Source organism: Enhydra lutris, unplaced genomic scaffold (genome assembly GCF_002288905.1).
Source record: "Enhydra lutris kenyoni isolate GAN:26980312 unplaced genomic scaffold, ASM228890v2 scaffoldscaffold5, whole genome shotgun sequence".
NCBI classification, from domain to species: Eukaryota; Metazoa; Chordata; class Mammalia; order Carnivora; family Mustelidae; genus Enhydra; species Enhydra lutris.
Window position 1 is genome coordinate 36,235,075 of NW_019154089.1, and position 18,863 is coordinate 36,253,937.

The 18,863-nt window shown below is 38.4% G+C and overlaps 1 protein-coding gene across 3 annotated transcripts in view; it reads left to right on the top strand.

Annotated features, from left to right (window-relative positions):
* The window catches only part of LOC111141015 (zinc finger protein 300), a 32,936-nt gene extending 14,558 nt beyond the window's left edge, over positions 1-18,378 (top strand). Inside the window, exons 1-6 of one of the 3 annotated variants that reach the window (XM_022493334.1) lie at positions 8,143-8,294; positions 9,011-9,137; positions 9,796-9,836; positions 14,516-14,642; positions 14,870-14,992; positions 16,066-18,378. In XM_022493334.1, the coding sequence (XP_022349042.1) occupies positions 9,104-9,137; positions 9,796-9,836; positions 14,516-14,642; positions 14,870-14,992; positions 16,066-17,624 (1,884 nt within the window). In that variant the 5' untranslated portion in view covers positions 8,143-8,294; positions 9,011-9,103 and the 3' untranslated portion in view covers positions 17,625-18,378. Of the gene's footprint in view, positions 1-700; positions 715-8,142; positions 8,295-9,010; positions 9,138-9,795; positions 9,837-14,515; positions 14,643-14,869; positions 14,997-16,065 lie in introns of those variants that run through there. The other 2 variants (XM_022493333.1, XM_022493332.1) reach the window with 2 other exon arrangements.
* The last annotated feature ends 485 nt before the right edge of the window (positions 18,379-18,863 follow it).

An 18,863-nucleotide genomic window follows, 5' to 3' on the forward strand; every position in this document is an offset into this window, starting at 1 on the left:
TTGTTTCATCTATCTATTTTTCTATCTTTACAGCAACACCACACTGTCTTGATTATTGTGGCTGTGTATAAAATAAATCTTGAGGTCAGGTAGTATTAGATCTTCAGACAAGTTTTTGTTTTTGTTTTTGTTTTGTAAAGGATTTTGGCTATTCTTAGACCTTTTCATTTCCATATGAATTTTAAGAATCATCTCGTCAATTTCCTTTCAAAAGCTTGCTGCATTATTTAAATTGATTACACTGAATCTATAAGTCAGTTTGAGGTTTACAATAATGAGGGTTATGACACATAAAGAGCACATCGTCCTTTTATTTAAGCACATCATTCTTTCATTTCCATTTGCAATGTTCAGTTGTTTTCAATGTACAGATGTTTCATGTTTTTTGTCAGACTTACCCCAAGCCTTTCCTATTTAAAAGAAATTCTGTAGATGTTTTAAATTTTAGTCTGATCATTTGTTGATAGTATATGGAAGTACCACTGTTTATTGATCTAGTATACTACAACATTTCTAAACTTACTAATTAATTGTAATAGTAGCCATTTTGTTGTTGGTGGTAAAATACATCAGATTTTCTATATAAAAGATCATGCATCTATAAATAAAGATTGTTTACCTTTTCTTTTCCAAATTGGGCATCTTCCATTTCTTTTTGCTTTATTGCACTGATTAAAACTTCCAGTCTAGTGATGAACAGAAACTGTGGGAATGGTTCCTTCCACTTTATTCTTTATTTTGTTAAGATTGTCTTAGTATTCTACAGCTTGTTCTTTACCATCAAATTTTAGAATAACTTTGTCTAAGTTTACAAACAACAAAAACTTGCTGTGATTTTAATAGAAATTGCATTAAACCTATACATCGGTTTGGAGAAGTAACTTTTTTTTTTTTTTTTTTTTTATTTATTTATTTATTTGACAGACAGAGATCACAAGTAGGCAGAGAAGCAGGCAGAGAGAGGAGGAAGCAGGCTCCCCAGGGAGCAGAGAGCCTGATGTGGGGCTCAATCCCAGGACCCTGGGATCATGACCTGAGTCAAAGGCAGAGGCTTTAACCCACTGAGCCACCCAGGCGCCCCAAGAAGTAACTTCTTTATAGTTTATAAATCCTCAATTCAATGGACACAATTTATCTCTACATTTATTTGATTTCTTTCAACAACATTTTGTAATTTTCTTTCTAAAAATCCTTTACTTGTTTTGTTAAGTGCAAGACCAAGTATTTTGATCCCTTTGTACTGATTGAAATACTATGTTTCTATTTCCATATGCTTATTGTTAGCGAATAGAAATGTGATTGATTTTTTTTTAAGATTTTATTTATTTATTTGACAGAGACAGCTAGAGAGGGAGCTCAGCTCCTTGCTGAGCAGGGAGCCCAGTGTGGGACTTGATCCCATGACCCTGGGATCATGACCTGAGCTGAAGGCAGGCACTTAATGACTGAGCCACCCAGGCACCCCCAAAATGTGATTGATTTTTATACACTGATGTTCTTGTATCTTGTACATATTATTATTGCTGAACTCACATATTAAGTTTTAGGCTTAATTTTGGTACATCCCTTTGGATTTTCTATAAAGGACCAACATCATTCACTTCAGTTTTATTTCTATTCTTTCTGATCACTACAAATTTTGTCTTGTGTTATTTTAATGGGGAGAATTTCCAATACTATGTTGAACTAGGGTAGTGTGATGAAACATTATTGCCTTGTTCCTGATCTAAGAAGGGAAATGTGCATTAAATATTATTTGCTGTGGGGTTTTTTTTCTTCTTTTTTGTTGCTCTTTATCATGCTCTTTATCAAATTGAAGAAATTCCCTTCTGTTATTAGTTTGCTGAGTGTTTATTATGAATGGTGTTGGATTTTTGTCAAATGATTTTTCTGTGTTGATTGATATAATTACATACTTTTTCTTTGTATCTTGTTGATAAATGGGTTACAGTGATTGGTTAATTTTCAAATTTGAGCCAGCTTTGCATACCTGGAATACATTCCACTTTGTCATAGTGCATAATTCTTTTAATGGATTGTTGTATTTGGTTTGCTAATATTTTGTTAAGGATTTTTGTGCCTAAGTTCATGAGACATATTGGTCTGTAGTTTTCTCTCTTGGTATGGTTTTGGTAATAATTTCCTGATAAAATGATTTGGCTTGTATTCCCTTCTGTTTTGTGGAAGAGTTTATGTAAAATTGATGCTATTTAGATTTAGATGAATTCTCCAATAAAACTGTCTTTTCTTTTTGCAAGGTCTTTAAGAGTCAATTTTAATTTGGACTATGCAGATTATCTATTTCATCTTGGTTGAGTTTTGGTGTCTGAGAAAGTGGCCCATCTCTTCTACCTGGTCAGATTTATGAGGCTAAAGTTGTTAATAATATTTTAATATTATCCGTTTAATGACTGCAAGATCTTGTAATAACTTGTTAACACATTTGCAATATGTTTTTCATTTCTGATCTCTTTTCCTTGGAATTTTTCCTAATTATGAGTATTATTTTCCAGTTTCTATACATGTCTGATTTATTTTTTAAGGTTTTATTTATTTATTTGTCAGAGGGAGAGAGTCAGAGAGAGCACAAGCAGGGGGAGTAGCAAGGCAGAGGGAGAAGCAGGCTCCCCTCTGAGCAGGGAGTCCCATATGAGACTCGATCCCAGAACCCTAGGATCATGACCTGAGCTGAAGGCAGATGCTTAACTGACTGAGCCACCTAGGCATCCCTACATGTCTGATAATTATTGTTTTGACACAAGACATTGTGAATTTTACCATGTTGGGTGCTACTTTTTATTCTCATTTTTTGTAAACCTTTCTCTATGATTGTTGCTTGGAAACAGTTTGATTCTTTCAAATCTGATTTGTTAGGTGGCATCAGAGCAATATTTTAGTGTAGAGCTAACTACTTTCAGTACTGAGGCAGAACATTTTGAGTGCTCTTCCCAATGCTCCATGAATAGCAAAGTTTTCCAGTCTGGCTGGTAGAAACAGACATTGATCTTGTCTTTTTGTGAGATCTAGTTACTGTTTCCTCTTTCGTTTCATGTGTTTATTTTCCCAAACTTTGATAGTTTCCTTATATACATACATTGACCAATATTCTGATAAGAAGTAGACCCTCTGGAAGTCTCTGGAGTTTTCTTTTGGGGGCAGCTTTCTCTTTGGTCTTCTACTCTGTGACTCTAGCGTCCTTGGTCTGTCTCTACTGTTGGTTCTTTCTCCTCAACTCTGAGAGTCTGCTGAACTTTGCCTGTGCTCCCCTTCCCTGTGTTGTGTCCTAGAAATTTTCTCAAGGCAGTAAACTGAGCAATCAAAAGGGATTACCTCATGTGTTTCCCATCTTTAAGGATCACTGTCCTTAAATGCCTGATATCCAATGTCTTAAAAACCATTGTTTCATACATTTATTTGGGTTTTCCATTATTTCAGGTGAAAGTATAGTCCAATCCTTGTGACTTCACTTTGGCCAGAAGTAGAACTTTGGGGCTGTTTTATAACTAATTTTGTTTCAGAATGTTGTAATTTTTTTGAGGTTCTAAAGTGAAATCAACAGAACATGTACATTCAAAGAATATTATATACTATCTCTGTCCCCTCTATCTTATTTTCTTCTTCCATGTGGTAGGCAGTATCTTTTATGGGCAATGATTCCCACCTCCTGATATTCACAGCCTTTGCAATACCCTCCATATGAATAAGTAACATTGAACCAATAAAATATGGCAACATAAGGTGAGTGTTACTTCTGTGATTAGGTTTTAAAAGACTGTGACTTCCATCTTGCTTACAGACTCTTTCTCCTGCCTCATTAGATATATAAGTCACAGGTTGGAGAGTCACGCATGGCAAAGTACTGTGTGTAGCTTCCATCCAACAGCCAGCAAGGATGTGAATGCCCTTCATTCAACAATCCTTGAGACAGTGCATTCTGCCAACAATCATGTCATTGAGCTTGGAAGTGGATCTTTCCTCATTTGATCCTTCAGATGAGACCCCAGCCTAGGCCAATACCTTGATGATAGATTTATGGGAGACCCTGAAGCAGAGGACCCAGATAATCCATGTCCAGATTCCCAACACACAGAGACAAAAAATATGTATTGTTTTAAGCCACTAAGTTTTGGGTTAAGTTCACATATTAGTAGATAAGTAACAGCACTCTTTACAGATACTATTTTGATCATTTATTCTTCCATTATTTGCTTTTTATTTTTGGGGTAAATATATATACAGTTGATCTTCATTTTGCCATATCTTCAAATTTACCTAATTTCTAAAATTGACCTATAACCCCCAGACCAATGTGGTACTTTTGTAGTCATAGCAGACATGCACAGAACAGTGAAACATTTGAGTTGCCTCATGCACACATTTCCGTGTGAGGCTGAACTGAGAGGATGTTCCTTCTCTTGTTCCAGCTTTCAAGAGGATGGAGACAACATGGGCAGTGTAATATAGTGTTAGAAACTCCAGCGCTGGGGCCACTCTGGTAAATCCAATTCTGGCACCTGTAAGTGGAGTGACCTCAGGTAAGTCACTTAATACTTCGGAACTTCATTTTCTCTTTTGTAAAATAAAGAAAGTAGAATCTACCAGGATGAATTGATTTTAAGGTTGTTGTAAAAGTTGTACAAGTTGTAAAATTTACAAAATTGCAATTTAAGATTATAATCCCTGTAATACATATGTATTATGTGTGTATGTGTCTTATGTATATGTGTGTGAATATATATTTATATATTTTGCCTAGGAGCAATGTTTCAGCATTCACTAATTCTGTTTGCAGCAACTTTATATAGAACATGACTATAATGAATAATGGGACTTGACTGTATACATATTCATTCATTTTCATATTTTATAAAACTAAGTGGTAATAAACCATTTTTATTTTTCCCCATAACATTATATCCTAAATTTCACTCCATATAGTTATGAGATTTTTCTTACTGATGAATAACACGTTTTATGTGTATACCATTATTTATACAACCAGACCTCTGTTAGTAGATGTTTGTCTTTTAAAAACATGGCCAAAAGATTACTCATTGCAATACTAAAAATAGTATTTTTAGCTTATTTTAGTATTTACAATATTACAATATTAAAAACAGTATTGTATTGAATAATCTTTTGACCTTTTCTTGGTCCTTTTTTTTGCTTATTCATCTTTGAAATATATTCTTGGAAGTGGGGTTTCTGAATCAAAGGGTAAAAGTTATGACAATAACTTGACACTTCTCCCCTTAAGAGGTGGGGCTCAATTCCCATTTGATTGTCAGTGGGCAGGCCTTACTGAATCACTTTTAGCAAACAGAATACAGAAGCAGTAAGGAGATATCATTTCCAATTTAGGTTTTAGAAAGACTGTGGCTTCTGGGTGACTGGGTGGCTTAGTCGGTTAATCAGCTGCCCTTGGCTCAGGTCATGATCTCAGGGTTCTGGGATCAAGTCCCACCTTGGGCTCCCTGCTCAGCAGAGAGCCTGTTTCTCCCTCTCCCTCTGCCTGCCGCTCTGCCTACTTGTGTTCTTTATCTCCCTGTCAAATAAATAAATAAAATCTTAAAAAAAAAAAAAAAAAGACTGTGGCTTCTATCTTATGTGCACGTGTATGCTCTCTTTTTCTCTCTCCTTTGATTCACTTGGGCTTGGTAGAAGCCAGCTATCACGTTATGAGGTAGGCATGAGGAGGGGGAAGACCACTACCATGTCAGGATAATCAAGTAGCCTATAGGAAGGTCCACATAGTAAGGAACTGAGCTGGGAAATTATATTCTGAGACTTATCATCAGCCATTTGATTGACTCGGAAAGCATATCTTTCTCCATTTGAGTCTTGAAATGACTGCAGCCCCGGTAAAACCCCATGAGACCGAATCTGAACGATTCAGCTAAGTGGTTCCCAGACTGAGTCACAGAAATGTGTGACAACAAACATTTATGGTTGCAAACTGCTAAGTTTCAGGTAATTGATCACACAACAACAGATAACTAATACATGTATTTTTGCTAGCTATTGCAAAACCACTTATACAGGGGTTGTATCGTTTTTCTGTCCTACCAATAATACATGAGAATTTCTGAGTCCTATGGCCTGATCAACACCATATATTTCCAGAATTAGAATACTTTTTAAAAAACAAGCTAATAAATGAGAACTAGTATCTTACTGCAGCTTTAATTTGTATTTATTTCATTATGAAGGAATCTTCTCCTTCAGTTTCTTGTTTAATGAGATACATTAAGGACGGCTTCTCATCACCCTTTGGATGGAGAGCTGCAGTTTTTACAATTCCTACAAGGTTCTCCGTGGTTTGGCCCCTTCTGGTATCTACAGCTTCCACTGGCATCACTCCTTGGGGATCCTGAATTAATCATCACTGTACCCTTAGTGCCTAACGCAGTAGCTACAGTGTCTTAAGCCTGAGGCATGCGATAAATATTGATGTTACTGGGAGTTTAAAATGAAGGGAATCAGCTGCCCACTTCTTATCCTCTTCTTTGTCTTGACCAAAAGTTAGGCCTCTCTCTTCCCACAGTCATCTAAACTTTGGCTCCTCCCTAAGTTTAAACACAAACCAAAGCAATATGTATATGCAGAACATCCTCCCTTAACAGCTTTTTCTCAAAATCTGAGGACTCCCAGAAACATTTTAAAGTGCCCTGTTTTTGCCACATGCACACTTCTACCCCTTCAATGTTCCTACTAACCTGTCTTAACCCTATGTTTAAAAAAAGGGGGGGGGGCAAAAAAAAAACCCGGAGTAGAGGGCGGGGTCAATTTGATTTTGAGATGCTTGCAGATTTCTCAGATTGAAGTGTTCTCCCTATTGCAACCTTTTTATATTTATTTTTTTTAAGATTTTATTTATTTGAGAGCTAGAGCACGGAAAGGGAGAGGGAGAAGCAGAGTCCTCGCTCAGCAGGGAGCCAGATGCAGGACCCAGAGATCAGGACCTGAGCCACCCAGGTGTCCCGGCAATCATCTTTCTGAATAAAATCTCTCCCTAAGTCCAGATTTGTTCTTACTTGACATGAAAAATTAAAGTGCTCAATGTAAAATTGCTGCTCATTTAATTACATAAGCCAAAAATAATGGCTCCTTTGAAAACTATGATTCAAAATCGGATCTATTTCAGCCCATGAAACATGTTAACACACAGAACACACACACACACACACACATATTCATTTATATTTTATAAATATATAAAAGCCTGGCGTAAGACCTAAACGTTACAGTAGGTTCGTTATTTTTTCACGTGGTGTTTTCCTGAAATCTAACCTCGCTCGCTTCCTCTCCATTTTTTCCCCTTGTTTCTCAGTCTCCCTTTTGCCTATCTCAATCTCCCTCTGCCTCGGAGTCTCCCGCGTTGTGTCCTTTAGCGTCCCACTTCGGTTCCTCTGCGCCCCGTCTGCAGCCTTCCAGGCTGCCATCGCCGCCCACACAGGCTCCCCTTTGCCCCTCTATCGCGGCCCCGATTTCCTCCCGCTTCTCGGCGCCATCGCTCGGGGCCTCAGTCTCTTCCCTGTCTCTGTTTTCCTTTCTTCCTCCCTCCTCCAGTAGTAATTTCCCCTAGAGGATTCCTTACAACCGTTTTTAAAGTTTGTTTCTGCGATTTATTCCCCTCCTCCGCCCCGCCCCAGCCACCCCCTCCACCATTTCGGCTCCTCTTTCCCACCGAGCATCTCCGCGGAGGGGACTGTACCAGTCCACGGTTCACCCCTCTCAGCAAGTACAACCTCCGGGGGTGCGGCTGTACCATTTAAAAACACGTTCAGAGTCGTCAGTGAGAGTACTTTAACATCCCCAATTCCTCCTCCTTCACCAAATACAATCTTTTAATAGAGGTCGGAGCACTCAAACTTCTTCCCCAATTCTCCTGTAAAAGCTCTCTGCAAAACTTCGCACCTCAGTGGTTTGTATTATCCTCCCTTCCGTCATCTTGCCTCCTGCCTTCGCTGCTCTCGTGGCACAGTCCAAATTTAGGAATAAATCGAATTCTTCCGCCGTACGGACCCAACCGGACTCCCAAGGTGGCGGCTCCCACCATGAGGCACAAGCCTGGGAGCCGCCATCTTGCCTCCTGAACAAAGCGGCCGAGGCTGCCGAGTGGGCAAAACCGCCCAGTACGGAACAGCGCAGGCTCGGGAGCCCCGCGCTGCACTCTCCCAGACAGGAAGCTGGAGAGTTCGCCAGTATGGCTGTGACAGCCGTCCCTGCTAGAATGGTCGTGGGCGGCTCGGGGCATGATAACAGAGCCGCAAGGCAGAAGGCGGGCATGTGCGGTGAGTCCGTTTAATTGGTAACAGGAGGGGAGGGGTTCGTGAGGATCAGTGGAGGTTTATGAAGTCAGGGGTGGGGAGGTTTGTGCCATCAGTGTCGGGTTTTGGGGGGAGTCAGGGTTGGAGTGAGGGATGAGATTAGTAATTGGGCAATGATGTGTCAGTGATGGGGTTGTCTGTGGGATCAGAAATGGTGTGTAAGGGGACTGACTGGGGTCAGTGATTTAGGGGACTCTGGAGAATCAGTGAGTGGGGAGGGGGCTTGGACTAAATGACCGGGATATCCCTTTCGTGGTCGGTGATGTGGTGGTCATGGGGAAGTTCTGTGGGTGTGTCATTGCTAGGCCCTAGGATTCAGAAATTTGGACGGAGCAATAATGCGATCAGTCACGATGATCAGCCCCAATTTACTGGGAAAGACTTTTACATACAGTTAAAATTGCCACAGGTTTTAGGCATCCCTTGATTTCTTAAATGTCAGACCCCTTCTCGGTTCACCATTGCACCCAGAGCCTGGTGCCTCCCCGCCCCCCCACCCCCATGATCAGTTTGAAACAAGACCGAACAAATAAAAAAGGATGCATTATTACCAAAAGTGTGACTTTCGGCCTTTTCCTAAGCTTGTTGAAGTCATTTTATATTTTATTCAAGAAACACTTAACTGAACACCTGCCGGGTACCCAGACATGAGCATCGCTATTTTGGTTGTTTCCTTCCAGATCAGTTTTGACAACGCCTAGAAAACAACACGTAAAACAGTCTCTCTGTCATGGGAGCATTCAGTGCCTCTGAACCAGTTCAGTCTTGTCTGCATGACTCCTCCTGGGGCTGAGAAAAATCGACCAGGTATATACCATCCTGCATTGCAGTATATTCTCTTTGTATAAGTGGTTCCAACCTATCACCATTTTTATACGCAGATGACTGCACTGTCGAAAACCTGCAATTACAGTTTAAACAGAAAACATCTTAAAATTAACATTTTAGTCCATGAATATTGATTGGCAGGAGAATTTGTCCTGAGTTGAGGGAAAATATGAAAGACCTTTTGGTAGATTATTGGAATTCAAGTGTTGATTCTTTCCGGGGAATAAGGGAATACATTTCTCAGTTTTCCATTTGGTCATTTCCATTCTTATTGCCAAGGAAGTCCATCTGCTAATCTTACTGTAAATCTATTCATGTTTATTGCCTTATAAAAATATTCTACCAATAGAATTACTGGTTCATAGGGGAATAATAAGCTGTTAGTGAGTCAATATGAAACATATCTATACAATTAAATCATCTTAATCAAGTTCTGTTTATTATAGTGTAGTCATAAGAGGACTCCTTCACCTAGTGCTTCCTGACCCTTCTACAAGGACCAAACAGCCTTGTGCCTTGTTGTCCATCATCCACCTGATGTCTAGTGGTGAATGTTTCTGGGTTGGTGAATGGGGAAGCTGCAGACCAAGTCTAGTCTGTGAAAATGTCCTTTTCATCACCAGTTTTGCTCTTTCAGGCATCTGCCCTTTTAGAAGAGAGCAGAAAATGAAGTCCCAGGTGAGTTGCTTTTATCTTTAATTTTTAAAATTTCCTCTTTCATTTTCTTTCCCAGTCAAATGGGAAAGTACAGACAGCTAAAATTTGGAGTAGGGAAAAGGTAGCCAAAATAAAGATCAAGACCTAGAAAGGGTTTCTAGGTAACATATGGATAACCTGGCCTGAAAACATTTTTTAAAATGGATGTAACAAGTTTTCTGATCTTGCAGACATCATCAGTGTCCTGATTTGCAGTCTTCTAAAGAGAAAACAGATACATTTCTCTCCATTTTATTTCTTGCTGCATAAGACTAAAACAGATTTCCATTCTGGGTCTTTCTGTAGGTGATGGAGTACACAGTGTTCTCACCAACACTCCTGGGGTAAATGCAACAGTAGCTTTCTTATAGCTGTATCATCAAATGATCTCTTTTAGAGGGAGGGTATCATAATGCCATAGCCAAATGCCTTGAACCTTAATCTTCAGAGCTAGGCTCATCAGACTCCGGCCTGTAGGCCAAATCCAGTTCTCTATTTTTATGAACAGTTTCACTGGCAGCACAGCCATAACCTTTGTTCACATATTGTTGTCTATGGCTGTTGCCTTGCCACAATGACATCGTGGGTAAGTACAACAGAGACCGTATGGCCTGCAGTGCTGAAAATACAAACTTTATGGAAAAAATGTGTTAGATTTCTGGTTTAGAGAACCGAATTGATTACAGAGGCTTCCTATTGTCCTATTGTCTAAATAACACAGAATGGGTACATTTTGAATGGTCTTCCAAAATATATTTTCCTCCCAAAGGGCAGTTCTTAAATTATAATTATCTGGCAAAGCTTTGTAGAGCACAGGCCCCTGGTGCTCATACCCTTTGCTGTGACTTCAGATTATGTAGGATCACTGTCCAACTCAAGACCAGTTCCTCCTCTGCGCTTCCATTTTTAACAGTCTGTCTTACTTTTTCTCCTTGCCAACATTGGCTATATGCAGAGTATATAAATTTTAAACTATATAAATGATAAAAATTTAAAAACTGACTTTTTAACTTAAACTCTCATCCCCCTGGGATTATCAGTGTTCACCATTTGTTTGTAATCTTCCAGACATTTTCAGTATGAGTGTAACTGTGATCAGTGTGTATGTATGAAAGTACAAATATCCGAGTGTCTCTTTTTTGTGTTTTTCCTTTGGAAAATAATGTTACAGTAAACATTCCATGCTGCAACTGGTTTTTTAATTTTACTGTCTCGTGTAAAGGTTTTTGAATGTCTTCCCATGACAGTACCCAAGTTTCCTTATTTTCTTGGCAGATGCATAATATTTCTTTGCAGCCTGGTTGAACTGGGACTGTTTTTTTTCTCTTTAAAATGGAGATTGGAATCCTTATAGGGTGTTGTGAGAGTTACGCAAATCAAACCATGCCTGGAAGTGTATCTGGGGAGGGTTTGTTCCACATTAAGTGTTAGCTGTTGTTATTTTTAGTATTGTGTCATCATCACTGTTATTGTCAAATCTAGAAATCTCATGTATATTTTACGGTAAAGCTTACCAAGTGACTTCTATTGCAAAAAGATGGGGTTGTTTTCTTTTGGATGTCAGCAGCTTCCGATCGTGCTGTCCAGCACAGAGCCACCAGCCACATGTGGTCACTAAACACTTGAAATTGGCTAGTCTGAATTGAGTTGTGCCGTAAGTGTAAAATACACACTGAGTTTAAAGATCTAGTTCCAAAAAGCTCACTAATAATTTTTAAAGATTGGTTACACTTCGAAATGATATTTTGAATATATTGGGAGATATACATATATATATATTTGAAAATTGGTTTTTGATTGTGGCTACTGGAAAGTTTAAAATCACCTATCTGGTTAGTCTTGTATTTCTGTTAGAGCAGCTTTAGAGAAGGAAAATGGATTTGTTATTAGCCTAATACATCCAGCTGCCAGAGCTAATTAATTGATTATAATCCTCTCCCTGTTGGAAGAGGGATTTATTTTTTCCAGAGTGTCCAGAAGTGAAGTCATTGTTTGCACACATGTCTATTCTTCTTTTCTCTTTCTAACACCTGCTCTCCTCCAACTCCATTCTCCCAGTCATCCAGGCCACAAAAAAGTGTTTATAGATTATAAAAGTACAATTTTCCACTGATTGTGTACTATATTTTTCTCACAATTCACAAAATTTATACATATTTAGTTTATTGACGCATTTGAGTATAATTTTTTTAAGACTTTATTTATTTGGGAGAGAGAGCATGCACAAGTGTTGGGGGTAGGAGCAAAGGGAAAGGGAGCAGGAGAACCCCACACAGGGCTTGATCCCAGGACCCTGAGATTATGACCTGAGCCAAAGGCAGACACTTAACCAACTGAGCCACCCAGGCACCCCAAAGCATTTGAGTAAAATTAATAAAGCAAAATCTGAACATTAGAATTACATCTATTAATCTTCCTGTCAGAATGGTTTTGCTCTACATTCCACATGTATTTTTTTTCCTCATGTCACTTTTCTTCAGATCAAAAGACTATAACTGATTAATGCACAAAAGTATTTTTAACTAAACATGAACTTCCTTTTATTCTCTATAATCGTCATTCATTCCTTTTTAGCAAACAGTTTATTGAGTACCTAATGTGTGTCATATGCACTGGCTGGTTGTGGAGTATCTCAAGAAGATTTAGGTATGGTTTTTTTCTGGGAGAAATGCAGAGGAAACTTGGGTAAACAGATATGGAAACCAGTCTTGACAAATAAAAGTTCTGTAATAGACATGGGAGCCAGGAACTGCTAAGGCAGAGCTGGGGAGCAACCAGCTTTCCAAGGAAGTAGAAAATAGGCATCGAAGATTATTGAACTTTGGATCATGAGAGAAGTAGGATAAGGATGAGAAACATTTGCGAAAGTAGAAAAAGTAGAGTGGTTTTAGGAAGGCTGAGAATTTGAGGAAAACTGAAAAATAGGGTGTTTCATGGGAAGTTTGCCCAAGGGTGTTATTAAAACAGTAAGATACAAAAGATCTTATTTACAATATCAAGGAGGCAGTGTGGAGTGCAGTGGTCAAGAACTCAAGCTCTCGATTCAGAACACCTGCTTTTAAATCTGCGAGTTAATCATACATTCAGTGTATATAGTCTCTGCCAAGTACTTAACCACTCATCTGCAGTTTTTCTCATATATGTAAAATGAGAAAATTAAGAAGGCTGTTTAAAGGACAAACTAAATGCCTGGCAGCTTGATGGTGTGAATATGGGACTTGGTGTGGGATCAGAGGTCCCTTAAGGTTGAGATGGCTGAGATGAGACTGATTGTGTATGCAAGGTTGGAACCTAAGGATGCTTTTAAGCAGGGCAATGTTGCTATTTGAAACAGTGTTTAATTTTTCTTTTTCTGAAAGCAACATTTGATAATAATGAAATTTTTAGGGGGAAAAGCTGAAAAACAGTTTAAAATAATAGAGATCACTCAGGTTCTGCTATTAGATGACAACTGTTGTGAACATGCTGGTGACATAATTAAAATAGTCACTTTTCCCTCCAAAAATACCTTATGACTACTCTTACCCACGTCTCTTATTTTAATGTCACATCAATAATCTGTTACTTTTTTTTTCATCACTTTTTCTGCGTATTTGTCATTATATCTGTTTTCAGTATTGTAATTGATGTACTTCATTATGTTATTAAGTATTGCATATGTAAGGAAACTATTCATTGAGGAGAAGCTATGATTATTTTCCTATAAAATGAGGGGATTAGATTATGATTTTCCAGAACTCTGACATCCTGTGATTCTCCATATGTGTATTTTATCTTTTAATGTTTTACTTTTTCTGCTCTATAATTATTTTTTTAATGTTTTGCTTTCTCTGCTCTATAATTATTACTAAAAGTCTTCCCATGTTTTGTTTTGTTACTTTAATGCTCTTGGCTGTCTTTTTAGAGTTTAAATTTTTGCTCATCCAGAATGTATGTTTCCTGTTATCCAAGACGTAAGATATGGTGTATTCGTTTGCCAGGGTTACTGTGGTAAAGTACCACACACTTGGTGGACTAAACAACAGAAACTTATTGTCTCATAGTTCTGGAAGCTAGAAGTCAAAACTCAAGTTGTCAGCAGCGTTGGTTCCTTCTGAAGGCTGTGAGGGAACAGTCGATTCTAGGCCTCTCTCCTTGGCTTGTAGATGACCATCTTGTGTCTCTTCGTATCATCTTTCTTCTATGTGTGTCTGTTCAAATCTGTCCTTTTGATGCACACATCAGTCATTTGGATTGTAGACTCATGAGATTATACCTCATAGAATTACATCTGCAATGGCCCTGTTTCCAAATAAGGTCACATTCTGAGAAACTGGTGGTTAGCACTTTAATATGTGAATTACAATTCTACCTTTAACATATGGATTCAATGTTAATTCTTGTTCTGTTGACTATCCAGTTGTTTCAGTATTATTCTTTGAATAATCTGTCTTCCTCTCAGTTATTTGCATGCTGCCCTTATCATTTATTAAGTTACCATTTGCATCAAGTAAGCATTTTCTGTTTTCCTGATCTGTGTCTGGCTCTTCTTGTAAAGCCAGGATTTTGTTTTATTCCTCCCAAATACCGTGATGCAAAACTAGGTGTAGTTTAGTTTTATATACTGCAGTAGAAATGATGAGAATGGTCACTTCAGATTGAACAGGAATATACTATTACAGGCCTTAGTATCATTCAAGGATGTGGCTGTGGATTTTACCCAAGAGGAGTGGCAGCAACTGGACCCTGCCCAGAGGACCCTGTACAGGGATGTGATGCTGGAGAACTTCAGCCACCTGGTCTCAATGGGTAAGGATGGCTTCCCTGCCTAACTCAGACTTGCTCATCCAAGCGCCTTTCCTCATCAGGTGCTATGGCTTGTAGTTCCTGACATATATAATGACTTTAATGATCTTCAGACCTTCCCATATGGAGGTCACTGTTTTTGCTAAGGGCCACCTGGATTGCTTCCTTGTAGCCTTCCTGAAACTACACCTCCACTTTTTCCCAATTCCTCTGTGATTTCCATTTAATAGGATATCCAGTTTCCAAACCAGATGTCATCTCTAAGTTGGAACAAGGAGAAGATCCATGGATCATAAAGAGAGACATACCAAATTGGATCTATCCAGATGAAAATCAGGCAGATGGGAGACAAGGGAAGTGAAATATCAGTTTGTCTTGTTTTCTTAATTGATTGATGCCTGAGGTTTACATTCTGTTCCTACTGAAATCTCTATTCTTTGTCCCTGTGCTGAGAATTTAGTAGGCATTAAACAAATAATTAAATAATTGTGAGCTTTTATAAGGGGGAGCTATTTCTTATTGATCTTTCTCTCTGCATATATGTATATCTTTAACACCTTTTATGAGAGGGCAATAGAAAGGCAAATTCCTTCCAAGAACATAGGTCATATTTTAGATAGTAAGACCTTCAGGTACATGGCTCTACACAATTATATGTCAAATATAGTTGCTGTTTTAAAAATTAGAGAAAATGAGAATCTAAAGATACAATAATTTGAGAAAGCATTTTCCAGAGCATGCAGCTGTAGCTTCTTTGAAAGTATATAAAATGTTGATGATGCTGAAGGAGGAGGTTAAAGGCAGATTGTGGTGGGGAGAGCATATGTGAACAAAACCTGAAGTTAGAGAATTAAGGCTTTTCTGAGAGAACTTTGCTAGTTTCCCTTGGTTCATATAGAAGGTATTTATGACAAGTAGTGGAATATAATCTTGGGTTCTAAGTGTGAATCTGATTCTGAATCCATAGCAGGATCTTGGATTTTTCTGTTGCTTGTATTAGTTTTTAATTAGGAAACTAGACTGAGGAGAGTTTAAATATTTTGAGTACAGAGGGACCTTGTTTCTGTGGATACTGGTGGCAGGATAAAAGGATAAGAAAAATGAATTCAAAAGGTCAAAAAGGTTTCCATTTAGAAAGCAGAGAAAATGGAAAGATTCTAAAAGAATAATCCAGATTAGAGTGGTAACACAGATACTTTTCTGTGTCCTTCAGTTCTAATTTTCCCATGAATTTTTTTCTCTTTAACATCCTTTCCCATCCATTCATCTGATCGTACTCTATGCTGTACTGTCCTACGAGATGGCCTGTCACCATCCCTGTGTTCTGAGTTCATCAGCTACATTGAATTAGTCATTTGTTCTGTTCTTCTGCATTCTGTTCATTGTTCTTTACAGTTGTTTTATTTTTTTCTTTCTTTTTTTTTAGACAGGAAAAGTAACCTTGACAACCCCAAATCATGTATTTTGGGGTCTGTTTCCTTCCGTAATAATATCCTGAAAGGAGTCACAAAGGATGGTTCATTTTACTCCATCTTAAAAGTCAGTCAAGATGGTGGCCAGCTGCAGAGATGTCAGGAAAACCAAGACAGACTTTTCAGGCAAGTAGCAGTCATCAACAACAAAACCGACACTGTGGAGTCAGGCCATAAATATAATCCACTGGGAAAAATATTTCACGAGTGCATAGAGCCAGATACTTTAAGGCAAAGATCCCATAACTATGATGTATTTAAAAAGAACTTGAAATACAATGTTGACCTACGCAGCTGTAATAAGAGCAATTCAAGAAAAAACCCTGATGAGAGTTTTGGATGTGGAAAATCATCTAGCCATGGTGCATCTGATTCTAATCTTGAAATAATTCACAATGGAGTAATGCCCTGTAATAATAATCAGTGTGGAAACATTTTTAATAGTAAACAATCCCTTATTCAATATCACAATGTTGAAACTAAGGAGAAAACCTGTGTATGTATTACCTGTGGAAAAGCCTTTGCTAAGAAGTCACAGCTCATTGTACATCAACGAATTCATACTGGAAAGAAACCATATGATTGTGGTGCATGTGGGAAAGCCTTCAGTGAGAAGTTTCATCTCGTTGTACATCAGAGAACTCATACTGGGGAGAAACCTTATGAATGTTCTGAATGTGGAAAAGCTTTCTCTCAAAAATCATCCCTCATTATACATCAGAGAGTTCACACTGGGGAAAAACCCTATCAGTGTAGTGAATGTGGGAAAGCCTTCTCCCAGAAATCCCCCCTCATTATACATCAGAGAATTCACACTGGAGAGAAACCTTACGAATGTAGAGAGTGTGGGAAGGCCTTCTCCCAGAAGTCACAGCTGATTATACATCATAGAGCTCATACTGGAGAGAAGCCATATGAATGTACTGAATGTGGGAAAGCCTTCTGTGAGAAGTCCCACCTCATTATACATAAAAGAATTCACACTGGGGAGAAACCCTACAAATGCGCTCAATGTGAGGAAGCCTTCAGCAGGAAGACAGAACTCATTACACATCAGTTAATTCATACTGGGGAGAAACCTTATGAATGTACTGAATGTGGGAAGACCTTCTCCCGGAAGTCACAGCTCATCATACACCAGAGAACACATACTGGAGAGAAACCCTATAAATGCAGTGAATGCGGAAAAGCCTTCTGTCAGAAATCACATCTCATTGGACATCAGAGAATTCACACAGGTGAAAAACCTTATATATGCAGTGAATGTGGGAAAGCCTTCTCTCAGAAGTCCCACCTCCCAGGGCATCAGCGCATTCATACAGGAGAGAAACCTTACGTGTGTGCTGAATGTGGAAAGGGCTTTTCGCAGAAGTCAGACCTTGTTTTACATCGGAGAATTCATACTGGGGAAAGACCTTATCGGTGTGCTGTATGTGGTAAAGCATTCATCCAGAAGTCACAACTCACTGTACACCAGAGAATTCATAACAGTGGTAAAATTATAATGAACTGAACACAGAAAAGCCTTCTCAGTATTAGCTCAAGCCTTAATAAATACTAGGAACCTGATTGATACTTATGGGACATCTTTATAGATAAAATTTAATAAGAGAATTCATGTCTATAGTGAGATGATACCTAGCTCAGCAAAGATGATGGAAAATAATCTTAAATGAAGAACATTTTCAATATGGTATGTAAAAATTTTTAAAGTCATGGTCTGTAGAACAAATTATGTATATAGACAAATTATGTATATTGTCAAGTGACATATTCTTTATTATACCACATTAACAATAACCAGACATTGTGAAATTGCTTATATTAGCTTGGCATAATTTTGGCCATACAGTAAGTCCCAACAAAGGACACGAAGAAAGCTTGAGTTAAAAAACAAAACAAAAACAAACCATTCCTAGAAACTACATCATAAGGAGGGGCTTAGCATGACCCCTAAAGATATATGTAAAATTCTTGTACAAAGATGGAAATATGGGTGGGTCAGATTCAATACAGGTGATGTTTATGCATTTTCCCATTTCAAGCATATAAGTTGACCTGTCTCTCTGGAAGGATCCTGGACCTTGAAATTGATGCGCCTTGACCAGATCTCCGTTTTATTCTTCCTCCCTGAGTTTGGTATTGTGGAAATGGTGAAACTAATGTTAAATAGGTACTGAGCCAGATGGCCTTGTGTTTTAATCCTGGCTCAGCTATTCACAGATTGTGTGACTTCAGGCAATCCTGTTTCACCCATCTGAATATTTTTTTCTTATTATTAAAAAAAAAAAAAGTACAATGTAGAGCACGTTTTCAGTTAATATTAGTTCTTTTTAACTTTCTATCCTCCTGCAACTGGATGCTAAGACTAATGTGTAAAAGCTGCATCTAAACTTGCTTTGCATTTCAGATACTCTGCTTTTGATATCCCATTCCCACGACTTCATTTGACCCTGGTGGCCTTGATTCTTGGTATGTTAAAGTGACATTTTATGATACTTTTATTATTTTTTACATACATTTATATAAACTGTGGTCATTACACATATAGAGTCTGTCTAATGTTTCTTCAGTTCTTTTCTGACTCCCACCCTGTAGCCCCAACTGTTTTCCCTGGGAACAAAGGACACTTGCAGAGCAAAACTCCTGGCATGAGAAATTATGCCTGCCACAGGTTTGAGAACTTGATATCGCTGAAATATCTCCTGCTCTCCTCCCGTGCTTCTGCCTGTTGCTCCATGAGCAGCTTTAG